Source organism: Colobus angolensis, unplaced genomic scaffold (assembly GCF_000951035.1).
Source record: "Colobus angolensis palliatus isolate OR3802 unplaced genomic scaffold, Cang.pa_1.0 Scaffold55, whole genome shotgun sequence".
Taxonomy (NCBI): Eukaryota; Metazoa; Chordata; class Mammalia; order Primates; family Cercopithecidae; genus Colobus; species Colobus angolensis.
Window position 1 is genome coordinate 7,495,057 of NW_012119043.1, and position 12,760 is coordinate 7,507,816.

Here is a 12,760-nt window from a genome sequence, read left to right on the forward strand (position 1 = left end):
ACTTAAGTATTTATTGAGCATCTACTATGTGCCTCACCGTGGTCTCGATCTCCTGAGCTTGTGATCCGCCCGCCTCGGCCTCCCAAAGTGCTGGGATTACAGGCGTGAGCCACCGCGCCCGGCAGATTTCTTCTCCTTAGTCCTTCCCTCCCTCCCTTTCTTACCTGCCACCCCACTTAAGTATTTATTGAGCATCTACTATGTGCCTGGCAGTGCTCTAGGCACAGGGATACACTAATGAGCAAAACAGACAGGGCCCTGCTCCATATGAAGCCCACAACCCGGCAGAAAGGATTACATAGCCATTAAACAAATAATGCCAAACCTTATTTCATTATAGTGCTGAAAAATGGCACAGAGGGAAAAGAGGGAATCTTGTAGAATCATAGGACAGGTGGGGGCAGGAGGGTGCGCTCTCCCTCCTATCCACCTCCTCACCCCTGCCCTCCACTTGGCCACAGGACCTAACAGTATCCTCTTATTTACCAAGAGGTAGCTTAAGTCTGTCGACAGCGCCATGCACAGCCTATGACCCACAACTCTCCTTGAGGTCAAAGGGAGGCGTACAAGTTTGGTCCTGAGCCCTCCCCCTCACTGTGTCCCCGCAGCCTGTCCCAAAACAGCATCACTGACCTGGGTGCCTGCAAACTTGCTGAGGGCCTGCCTTCACTCGCTGCATCCCTGCTCAGGCTAAGGTAAGTGGTGTCCCGGCTACTGGTCAGGTGCTGAGCTGGGGGGCTGAGGAGCGCAGGGAACCCACGTCATGCTGGCGGCAGGGGACACTGAGACCCTAGAAGCAATTACCACAGCCCTGAACAAAAGGATTAGCCGGACCTGGGGAAAGAAGCGCCGGGCAAGCCACTTATTCATTCCTAGCCGCCATTTTCTTACCTGGAAAATGGGAACCATCCTGATGGGCTATGTAAGTACTTGGCACAATGCCAGGTTCTGTCGTGCAATAAATATTGGTCCTTTTCCCCCCAGGGATGGCCGGATCAGGCTTTTTCTGGAACCTAGGGGTGGTGGCTTCCGGAAGGCTAACCAGCACGGGCAGCTTTTGCCCCGGCCTTGTCACTCACATGTCGGTCAGTGCTTTTACTGCCACCTTCTGGTAGGCCTTGGCATAGCACCTCTTGCCTTTGAGTGACTTCCAGCCAGGCCCTGGTGTGGTCCCAGAGATAGAGAGGACTGAGCTTGGACCAGAGGCCCAGTCATCCAACTCAGCATTACCAGCTCTTCTCACTCGCCAGACTGGGAGAAACTTCTCTCCTCTTCGCCAGAGCTCTGCACTTACTGAGGACAGAGTCAGATTCCCAGGAAAGATGGCATTTGGTCCCTTATTATTTGTTTAATTTTTAATTTTTTAATTTTTTTTTTTTTGAGATGGAGTCTTGCTCTGTCACCCAGGCTGGAGTGAAGTGGCATGATCTCAGCTCACTGCAACCTCTGCCCGCGAGGTTAAAGCAATTCTCCTGCCTCAGTGTTCCTAGTAGCTGGGATTATACGTGCCCACCACCACGCCCAGCTAGTTTTTATATTTTTAGTAGAGACAGGGTTTCACTATGTTGGCCAGGCTGGTCTCAAACTCCTGATCTCAGGTGATCCACCTGCCTTGGCCTCCCAAAGTGAGTGCTAGGATTACAGGCGTGAGCCACTATGCCCGGCCACTTTATTTATTTATTTATTTACTTACTTGCTTACTTACTTATTTATTTGAAGATGGGGTCTCACCCACGTTGGAGTGCAGTGGTGCAATGATGGCTCACTACAGCCTCAACTGCCTAGACTCAAGCGAACCTCCCACCTCAGCCTCCCAAGTAGCTGGGTCCTGTACCCTCCTGAGCCTTGTTAGTTTCTTCCCAGCATGAATCACTGTTTTACAATATTTTATTTATGTAGGTGCTTACTTCTTGCTATGCAAAGAAACTCAAAAGCAAAAATAGAATCTGTCTGGTTCACAGTTGTGCTAAAAACTAGAGATACAAGCATGAACCAGAGAGATGTGGTTCTTGCTTTGGAGTTTCTTTGCATAGTAAGAATTAAGGACATACATAAATAAAATATTGTTAAACAGTGATTCATGCTGGACAGGAAACTAACAAGGCCCAGGAGGGTACAGGACCTCTGGGGAGATGATTCTTCTGTGGGAAGCTCTAGGGGAAAAGGACTCTAGGAAGAAAGAACAGCAGGTGCAAAGGCCCTAAGTGGGAAATGGGGCTGGGTTTTGAGGGTCAGAAGGGCCACTGTGGCTGTGTGTAGTGAATGAGGGATAGAGGCTGGGCAATGGTGGAAGTAGGGGAGGTCAGGGGAATCCAGGTCACACAGGGAGGCCCTTGTGGGTCATAAGAGGCATTTGCAGTTTTTTCAGTGTGAATGGAAAAGCAGGTGGGCCTGTGAAGGTGACACTTGATCTGATTTACACTTTCGTTTCTTCTTTTGTTTTCTTTTTTTTTTTTTTTTTTTTGAGACCAAGTCTCGCTCTATCGCCCAGGCTAAGGTACAGTGGCATGATATCGGCTCACTGCAAGCTCTGCCTCCTGGGTTCAAGTGATTCTCATGTCTCAGCCTCCCAAGTAGCTGGGATTACAGGCGCCCGCCACCACACCTGGCTATGTTTGTGTTTTCAGTAGAGACAGGGTTTCGCCATGTGGCCCAGACTGGTCTTGAAATCCTGGGCCCAAGCGATCCACCCACCTCAGCCTCCCAAAGTGCTGGGATTATGGGTGTGACCCACCATGCCCGCACTGATTTACACTTTAAGAAACATCATATTTCATGGAATCTAAGAGGCCATCCATTGTAAGACCCCAGCATTAGGCCAAAATGCAAGCTGTGACACGCTATTGGTTATAAGACACATCCTGATCTCAATGACATTCAAATGGTGACATATATGTCTTGGCATCGATGAAATAAGGTCAGATTACTCTCCCTGTGGGGTGGAGGAAGGGTCTCCAGGGTTCAGAGATTGCGAACCCCCCATCTAGTTTCTGCACTGGTAGCGGCCGACCTGTGATATGAGTTGATTTAGCCTGAATCTACTTGGCAGCAGTATAAACCCACTGCTTTTTTTTTTCTTTTTTTTCAAGACAGAGTTTCCCTCTTGTTGCCCAGGCTGGAGTGCAATGGTGTAATCTCAGCTCCCTGCAACCTCCTCCTCCTGGGTTCAAGCAATTCTCCTGCCTCAGCCTCCCGAGTAGCTGGGATTACAGGCATGTGCCACCACGCTCAGCTAATTTTGTATTTTTATTAAAGACGGGGTTTTGCCATGTTGGTCAGGCTGGTCTTGAACTCCTGACCTTAGGTGATCCACCCACCTCGGCCTCCCAAAGTGCTGGGATTATAGGCATGAGCCACCGCACCTGCTGCTTTTATATGCAGCCCTGCAAGGCAGCTCTGAGGCTGAATCACGGCAAAGTCATGGCCCTGAAATCATACCCACAGCAGCACCTGGCCTGGTAAAAGGCTGCTTGGTGTTGAGTAAACAGCCGAAGTTGGCATCAGTGATACTCATCATGCTATTTTCACTGCTACTAATGCTGGTTGTGAATACGCCACAGAAACTCGAGCTGGCCCCGTAACTAGCTTTTTCTCTTCCTGCCCCCAGTGCTGGTCATGCCCTCTACGTTGACTCATGTGACCCTCACCAATGTTCCTGTGAGGTACTCAGAACCATAGCTACCATTTAGTTCATTCTAGGCACCAAGGCATATTCTAAATGTTATGCCAGCATTGATTCATTTACTCCTCCACACAATGACTCAATCATGCCCATTTCACAGATGGGCAAACTGAGTCTCAGAAGAGTTGAGTAGCTTACCCAAGGTCACAGAGGCAGTAAGAGGCATAGCTGGGATTTGAACTTGGGAAGTCGTTCTCCCGGGAGTTTCCACACAGTAAGGCAAGAAATGACCTCCTTTTAGTCCTGCTGTTTTCCTGGGCTCACTGTTTGACCACAGAGAAATGGCCTCAACTCTCTGGGCCTTCGTTTGCCTGTCTTTAAAACGGGGCAGTAATCCCAGTAGGCGGTGACTCCCACGGGGCTGACCTCCAGGCTGCAGGGGACACTGAGACCCTAGAAGCAATCACCACAGCCCTGGACAAGAGGACTAGTGGGACCTGGGGAAAGAAACTCTGGGCAAGTCACTTATTCATTCCTAGCCTCTATTTTCATATCTGGAAAATGGGAACCATCCTATTATGGTCTATGTAAGTACTTGGCACAATGCCAGGCTCTGTTATGCAATAAATGTTAGTCCCTTCCCCCAGGGATGGTGGGACCAGGCTTTTTCTGGAACCTAGGGGTGGTGGCTTCTGGAAGGCTGACCATGTACGGGCCTCCAATGCCTTCCCTTCTGTTTCTGACAGCTTGTACAATAATTGCATCTGCGACATGGGAGCCGAGAGCCTGGCTCGTGTGCTTCCGGACATGGTGTCTCTCCGGGTGATGGAGTGAGTGTGGGAGTCTGGGCGGTGGGTGGCTCAACCCGGGGCGGGGGACACTGAGGGTCTCTCCCTGGGTGTCCTGGAAGGGCTGGGTGTGGGGGTGGCCTTGGTCTGGAGCTGGGGAGTCCCAAGGGCCAGGCCCCAAGTGAGTTTCTCTTGCCAGCGTTCAGTACAACAAGTTCACGGCTGCCGGGGCCCAGCAGCTCGCTGCCAGCCTTCGGAAGTGTCCTCACGTGGAGACGCTGGCGTAAGTCCAGGCAAACCTGGTGGGTGGAGAACAACTCACTCCCCGGGCGTGTGGCGCAGTGTGACCCCAGAGCTCAAATCACGCTCTTCCCTTCACCAATCTGCAACCCTGAGTGAGCAGACACTGCCCCCTCTGGCCTCAGCTTCTTCCTCTGTAAAGTGGGGATGGTAATGATATCCACCAAGGGGTTTTGTGAGGCTTAAACTAATCAAGCTCTACAAAGCTCTTATAACAATAGTAGCTGGCACACAAAAATACTCAATAAATGCTATATTAGGCCGAACCATATGAAATTGCTGATATCCACCCATTTTTGACCTGCAAAATTGGCAGTTTCATATGGTTCAAGTTTATCTTTTATTAAGTCACCATGATGTCCAATAGTGGTTACTTGATATTCTTTCAAAGCACTTTTATCTCCACAATCACTCATATCTTCTAAGACACACAGGGTGGGTCTTACGAGACCCATTTTACAGATGAGGAAAATAAAGCACAGAGCAGTTAACTAACCTTCTGGGGTCACACAGCAAGTCAGTTGCAGAACCATAAAGGAATCTCGGGCCTCCTAGGGTTCTACTTTTCCCATGACCCACACTGGTCTGTATCTTGCCAGGGGAAAAGTGCCCAAGGTTCTAGGCTGGGTGGAAGGAGGGATTTGGAGGCAGCTGTCATTAGAGCCCCAGACCGCCCTCTCTCCTCTAACCTGGCTCTGTGTCCCTTTCCCCCTTGCAGCATGTGGACGCCCACCATCCCGTTCAGTGTCCAGGAACACCTGCAACAACAGGATTCACGGATCAGCCTGAGATGATCCCCGCTGTGCTCTGGACAGGGTAACCAGGGTGGGCTTGGGAGGGGAGAGCCGCAGGGGGTTGGGGGCAGTGTCCTCGTGAACGTGGCATTCATAAAACGGGGGTGGGACACAGGTGGGGCTGGGCCACCACCCTTGGACAACTGCATCATCGGAGACATCCCCCCATCTCCACCCTGGGCTCGGTGGAGCTGTCATCCAGGCTTTGCGAGCTTGATCCCTGTAGTCAGGCTTAGAGACCAGGGGACAGGGAAGTTGGCCATCCACAGCCCCCAGCCTCAGTGCTTAGAAGAGCTTCCTTTGGGGACTCCAAGCCTTCCCAGCTGCTGTTTTGGCTTGGTGGCTGCCCTGACGCTCCGGGTTTGAACTTGCTTGACAAGTTTCCTGCCCCTCACTATGAAGATTGCTGTGCCCCACCGCTGTGCTCCCCGCACTGTGCTGCACATCCGCCTCCATTCCCACTGCCCCTCCCATTCCCCATCTTGATAGCACCCTTCCCAGGTGTCAAGCTGCCCCTCCTAGAGTGTCCAACCCCCTCTCCTGTCTCCTCCTCCTACAGCACGTTCTCTGAGAACACCGATCACGCTGGACCTTGAACTGGGTACTTGTGGACACAGCTCTTCTCCAGGCTGTATCCCATGAGCCTCAGCATCCTGGCACCCGGCCCCTGCTGGTTCAGGCTTGGCCCCTGCCCGACTGCGCAATGAACCACGTCTTGCTCTGCTGACAGACACAGACCCGGCTCCAGGCTTCTTTAGCGTCCAGTTGGATGGATGCCTGGTGGCAGCTGCGGTCCACCCAGGAGCCCTGAGGCCTTCCCTGCAGGACATTGCGGACGGCCATGGCCAGGCCAGAGAGAGTGACGGAGGCAGCCCCATTCTGCTTGCCCAGGCCCCTGCCACCCTGGGAAGAAAGTACTTCCTTTTTTAATTTTTAGACAGAGTCTCACTGTTGCCCAGGCTGGACTGCAGTGGTACGATCTGGGCTCACTGAAACCTCCGCCTCTTGGGTTCCAGCAATTCTCCTGCTTCAGCCTCTGGAGTAGCTGGGACTACAGGCACCTACCATCACGTCAGGTTAATTTTTTAATTTTTAGTAGAGACAGGATTTTGCCATGTTAGTCAGGCTGGTTTCAAACTCTTGACCTCAGGTGATCCGCCCACTTCAGCCTCCCAAAGTGGTGGGATTACAGGCGTGAACCACCGCACCCAGCCACGGAGAAAGTACTTCTCCACCCTGCTATCCGACCAGACACCTTGACAGGGCACACCGGGCACTCAGAAGACACGATGGGCAACCTCCAGCCTACTAATTCCCCAGACTGCAATAGGCTGGGCTTCTGTGGCAGCTGCTTTTGTCTGTGGGACTCAACGCACTGACTTTGTTGGCCAAGGCCAAAGCTAAGCCTGGCCAGATGCACCGGCCCCTAGCAGGGAAACAGCTAATGGGACACTAATGGGGTGGTGAGAGGGGAACAGACTGGAAGCACAGCTTCATTTCCTGTGTCTTTTTTCACTACATTATAAATGTCTCTTTAATGTCACAGGCAGGTCCAGGGTTTGAGTTCATACCCTGTTACCATTTTGGGGTACCCACTGCTCTGATTATCTAATACATAACAAGCCACTCCAAAACACAGTGGCTTAAAACAACACACACATTTATTCTGCTCACACATCTGTCATTTGAGCAGGGCTCAGTGGGGACAGCTCCTTCTGTTCTACTCTGTGTCAGGTGGGGCAGCTTGAGGGCTGGGTTGGTGTCACCTGAAGACTCGTTCTCCTGTATGTCTAGCAGGCAATGCTGGCTGTTGGCTGGGGGCCTCGGTTCCACTAAGGAACGGTTGGCTGGGACCCCTCCATGTGGGCTAGTTGGGCTTCCTCATAGCATGGTGGCTAGGTTGGGGGGTATCACAAAGAGAGAGAGAGAGAGAGAGAGAGAGAGGAGGGGGGAGAGAGAGACCACTTTTCATAATCTAGCCTTAGAGGTCACACTGTATTACTTCTGCCACATATATGTATTTTTAAGAGGTAGGGTCTTGCTCTGTTGCCCAGTCTGGAATGCAGTGGTACGATCACGGCTCACTGCAGCCTCAACCTCCTGGGCTTAAGTGATCCTCCCGAATAGCTGGGACTACAGGTGTGAGTCACCAAGCCCAGCTAATTTTTATTTTGATTTTTGTAGAGCCAGGGTCTCACTGTGTTGCCCAGGCAGGTCTTGAACTCCTGGCCTCAAGTGATTCTCCTGCCTCAGCCTCCCAAAGTACTGAGATTATAGATGTGAATCACCACACCCAGCCCACTTCTGCCATATTTTGTTGGCCAGTGTGACAAGGGTTGCTACTCTCCTACCCGCCCTCCTTTCACCACATCTCATGCACGTGTGCACGTACATACACACACACACACACACTCACACCAGAGCCCACCTTGACTCAAGTCCTCTTTTCTGAGAGGATTTTTCTTTGTGGCTTCCTAAAATTCAGTGGAAAATTCATTGCTTGGGGATGAAAAAGGTTGAAGCACCAAAAGCTGTACCAAGGGGAATGTTTGCCTCTGCCTCTGACACATAGCTCTGTCCTGGGAGTGAGCTGGTTTTTAGCAGAGATGGAGTCCCACCTTGGCTGCACTGAGCCCGAAAGGGACTTGGCAGCTCCACTTTCTACCCAGCGAGCTGCCAGCACAACTATTGCTTTCCACTCGGGCATAATCTGCCCAGAGGCCCCAATTCAAGACAGTTTAGCTTACTCCTGGTGGCAGTGGGAGCTGCCTGTTCAGCTCCAGCTCACCACTCCCAGTGCCCACAGGATCAGCCTGGTTCCCAAGCTCTGCTCCTCTCCCCAGCAAGTGAGAGGTGGGTGTCAAGAGAGTCTGAGGGATCCAGACCCGGCTGCGTGGATCTTAACTTCGCTTTATTCATTCTGCAAATACATACTGAGTGCACAGTCATGAATAAGATGTTCCTGTCCTGGTGAGTCTTATATTTTAGCAAATTAAAAAAATTATTTGGCAGGGCTGCCAGGTGAAGTTGGCCAGTCTGTACAGTGCACAAAGGCACCTGGTCAAGGGGGAACATGGGGGCTGCAAACCAGTCTGGGTTCTGCTTGCCAAGCTGGCAGTGCTGGTGTGGAGCCTTTTAACCCAGAGGGGCATGTTTTTGTCGTTAACACACAGTCATCATAAGTGTGGATAAATTAATGTCTCCATGTCACAGATCTAAGTGATACTTATAGTCACACTCCTATAAGGGAATGGACTCCTGACTTCTCTGGAGGAGCTCTCTGCAGGCACAGGCACAGTGTGCTGGAAGTGCTCTGAACCCCATTTGTCAGGTGGTAGAGCAGTGCTCAGAGGAATCAGGGCATGATGGTGTAATTCCACGTCCAGTGGATTGTAAGCCCGCGCACCTTCCAAATGGTCATTTTTCCTCTCAGGCCTCTCTCTACATGCAAATGTCTCCCTCCTCACGCTCACCTTTTTCCTTGGGCCTCTCAAATGTCTTCTTTTCAGATTTCGTAGCTTTTCTTTCTTTAGCATCGCATGAGGGCAAGTGGCGCTACAACTGTCTCTCCCCGGAGTCCTGCAGCCTCTACTCTCCCACACCTCAGTCTCCTCACCTGTAGAAGGGGATTAATCATTTGTACCCTGCTTCACTCGGTGTGTATGGGAAGGTGCTTTGAAGTCAAGTGCTCTGCAAACTGGAGAGAATTACTGCTAGTATTCCGTGAAACTGCAAGCTGACCCAATTCCACTCATTCATTTAATCTTTCCAATTTTTTTTTTTTTTTGAGATAAGAGTCTTGCTCTGTTGCCCAGGCTGGAGTGGCACGATCTCAGCTCACTGCAACCTCTGCCTCCCTGGGTTCAAGCAATTCTCCTGCCTCAGTCTCCCAAGTAGTTGGGAACTATAGGTGTGCGCCACTACGTCTGGCTAATTTTTTGTATTTTTAGTAGAGGTGAGGTGTCACCACGTTGGCCAGGCTGGTCTTGAACTCCTGACCTCAAGTGATCTGCCCGCATTGGCCTCTCAAAGTGCTGGGATTACAGGTATGAGCCACTGTGCCAAGGCCTTCCCCCCATATCTTTAATGAAGGTCTACCGCATGCTTGGCACAGGATACCCACTGCCACCTCTGCAGGATTCAGGCCTGGTTTCTAGTTTGGCCTTCAGGCTTTTCCCACCACACTCCAAATGCTGTCCCTGGCCTGTGGAGTGGGGCAGAGGGCCAGCCTGGGACTCTCACACCAGCCCAACTGGGGCAGACTCTCTGAACCCCTTTGGATCTCCAACTTGGGAGACCTTTATCTTCTGCTATTTGTGAACCACAAGGTTCTGCCTAGAACTCCTTTCCCGAATCTCAAAGTTAAAAAAAAAAAAGGCAGGGCCCCAGGGGTTGGAGTTGCATACATTTTTTTAATCCAAAGAAGTCGGCCTCCTAAGTATTGCTTAAACAGGTTTATCAGAATTAAGTAGGCACAACACTCATACTTTCAGAAAAGCCTTTCCAGCCAGGGCAGTAATGTGGCACTCCCCAGCATGATGTCTGTTTCGCCAACTTGCTGAAGAACGCGTAACCTGAAACGAAGAAGCAAGAATCCCACCCTCAGCCCCCGACAGCTTCCTCGGCTTTTTCTTCTGAGTCACTCCCTGAAACAGCCGCTGCATCTAAGACCAGCCTCGGGCTAAACCCAGCTGGCCTGAAGGCTCAACTCACATCAAAGGGAGCTGGGAGTTGCTTTTGCGTGTGTCCGCAGTTTGAAGTGTCCTCTCTGAAGGTGAAGTGGGGGAAGCAGGTGCGCTCCGGGGTGAAGTGCAGGGAGGCAAACTCTGGCTGGGTTCCTGTAAACTTCCATCGCAGCTGCAAATAATCAGAAGCCAAGGCCAGGCCATCGGTGTGACGCTGTGGGCAGATGAGGTCTTGGGACGCCCTTTGCATTCCCCCTTCTGTGGGAGCAGGTGCCTTCCCAACCTCAGCACTCAGTCCCAATCTCTTTTCTACTCTCCTGGGTCCTAACAGGAACCTTTCTGTTGGCACGAAGCTTTTCAGGGGAGCAGGCCTAACAAGAAGGAAAAAGGGGGGTTACTAGCATGGAAGCCCCACCCTGCCACCATGTTGGCTGGGGATGGGGACCAATCCATGAGGCTCAGGAGGTTTGGGGTGGGGCAGGGAAGTCTTCCTCCATCCTTTGAATTTGGGGAACCACTGGGAGCCCCAGACTCAGGCTGAAAATGTCTTTCTGCAATTTTTATTAAAACTCTTTTTAATGAATTTGCCTAATTTCTCAGAGACCTTGGGTTGGAGAACCAGCGCAGTGTCGCACAGGAGAGGAAGGTCTGTTCTGTTTATTGGGAGGGACGCTGGTGTAATCTGCTCGGGAGTCACCCAGGGTCTGAGGGCTGACTTGCAGCTCTGGGCCAGCTGAGCCAGCGCTGGGTAGTGGGCAGGGCTTGGCAACACCTCCCACCTTGCCCGGAAAAATGCTTTGCAACCTACAGGAAGGCACTGGCCACAGCCAAGTCACTCAGCAGCCCCACTTGGCTCCTTCTCTCAGGACGCAGCATCATCTCCATGGCCTGACCCCCTGGCAAGTCCCCGTTTCCCACTGCCTTCTCTATGTGCCCAGCTGGGTGCCAGTGTCTCTGCAGCACCTCGTGTTCCCATGCCCAACCCCTCTGCAGCCCCCTCAAGCCCTGCTCTGATTCCAAGCCTCATCTGCCAGCTCAGATTATCCCTTCTGCAAACTTCACTGAACATCTCGCAGAACTTGTATGTTAAACATGTGGCAGGTATTGGTGTTTGACAGGGTGTTATTGACATTTGGGGTAGGACAATTCTTGGATGTGGAGTGACTGTTCTGGGCATTGACTATTTAGCAGCATCCCTGGCTCCAGGCCACTAAGTGTCAGTAACATCCCCGGTCACTGTAACAACAAAAATGCCCTCCTACCCTATTTCCAAGGTTGATCTAAGGGGGCGGAACTGTTTCCATTGAGACCCATGCATCGTATAGGATAAGAAACTGAGGTTCTTATCATTGTATAGGATACGAAACTGAGGTTCAGAGAAGTAACCTGCCTAAAGATGCACAGCTATGAGAGGCAAAGCTGGCACTGGCTTGGTAATAACGATGGAAACAGTCTGAATGAGAGCAGCTACCATTTCCTGAGCTCTTAGCAGAGGCTGAGGACCCTGCTAAGTGCCATGAGACCTTAGCAGAGACTGTGGGTGCCTCGCCCCATTCCCTCTACTCACTCTTCCTTGCAGGTCGACCTGCCCTTCTTTGCTGAGGCCTTTCTCTGCCTCCAGAGCCTACTTGGCCCCCAGGCTGTAAGTGCAGGCATAGCTAATGTCCCCCCATAACTGCCCTCCACCAGGCTGCTCCTGAGACACCTGCTGGCCAGGAGCCCGGAGCAGAATCCTTTACTCAGATTCAGCCGCACAGATGCTCGCTGCAGAGATCTCCAAGGCCTGCGGTCATCCTTGAGCCCATCTCAGATTTGTGTGGACGGGGTGTTAAGAGAACATGGAATCAGTTGGATAGAGTGGTTCATGCTTGTAATCCCAGCACTTCCGGAGGCCAGGGTGGGAGGATCACTTGAGGCCAGGAGTTTGAGACCAGCCTGGGCAACACAGTGAGACTCTGTCTCCATAAAAAATTTAAAAATTAGCCAGGCATGGTGTAGTGTTAGCTACTTAGAAGGCTGAGGCAGGAGGATTGCGTGAGCCCAGCAGTTCAAGGCTGCAATGAACTATGACTGTGCCCCTGCACCCAACCTGGGTGACAGAGACCCTGTCTCAAAAAAAAAAGAAAGGGAGAAGATGGAATCATTCAGTGAGGACCTCACTCCTCTCCCAATCCTATGAGCACAAACAGCATCCCCAACAGTCCTAGCCAGGCGCTAGTCTGGCTGTAGCTGCTCTCTTGTGTGCAAATCTCCAGTCTGAATGGGTTACATGTGGAATTTACCAACACTCCTGTTTTCATTATGTTTATCTATAGGGTTACCTTCTATTTACAGCAAGTGATGCCAAGTTTCCATTTCTGGTAGTAATATAATTTCTCTTTTCAAAGTGGCTCACACCTATAATCCCAGCACTTTGGGAGGCAAAGGCGGGTGCATCACTTGAAATCAGGAGTTTGAGGCCAGCCTGGCCAACATGGCGAATTGAGGTCAGGATTTCAAGACCAGCCTGGAAAACATGGCAAAACCCCATCTCTACTAAAAAAAAAAAAAAAAAAAAAAAAAAGGCAGGGC

At 51.3% G+C, this 12,760-nt stretch overlaps 2 protein-coding genes across 6 annotated transcripts in view; one reads left to right on the forward strand and one right to left on the reverse strand.

Moving 5' to 3' along the window:
• Window positions 1–7,168, forward strand: part of CIITA (class II, major histocompatibility complex, transactivator) — a 59,367-nt gene extending 52,199 nt beyond the window's left edge. For all 3 annotated transcript variants that reach the window (XM_011961393.1, XM_011961395.1, XM_011961394.1), the window contains 5 exons: window positions 609–695; window positions 4,369–4,452; window positions 4,610–4,693; window positions 5,429–5,526; window positions 6,064–7,168. In XM_011961393.1, the coding sequence (XP_011816783.1) occupies window positions 609–695; window positions 4,369–4,452; window positions 4,610–4,693; window positions 5,429–5,504 (331 nt within the window). In that variant the 3' untranslated portion in view covers window positions 5,505–5,526; window positions 6,064–7,168. The remainder of the gene's footprint in view (window positions 1–608; window positions 696–4,368; window positions 4,453–4,609; window positions 4,694–5,428; window positions 5,527–6,063) is intronic.
• A 2,728-nt stretch (window positions 7,169–9,896) lies between these two features.
• Window positions 9,897–12,760, reverse strand: part of DEXI (Dexi homolog (mouse)) — a 13,349-nt gene continuing 10,485 nt past the window's right edge. For 2 of the 3 annotated variants that reach the window (XM_011961397.1, XM_011961398.1), the window contains one exon: window positions 9,897–10,560. Coding sequence is in view for 1 of the 3 variants with exons in the window: in XM_011961396.1 (XP_011816786.1) it covers window positions 9,986–10,078; window positions 10,218–10,560 (436 nt within the window). In the remaining 2 variants the exon portion in view is untranslated. The remainder of the gene's footprint in view (window positions 10,561–12,760) is intronic. The other variant, XM_011961396.1, reaches the window with a different exon arrangement.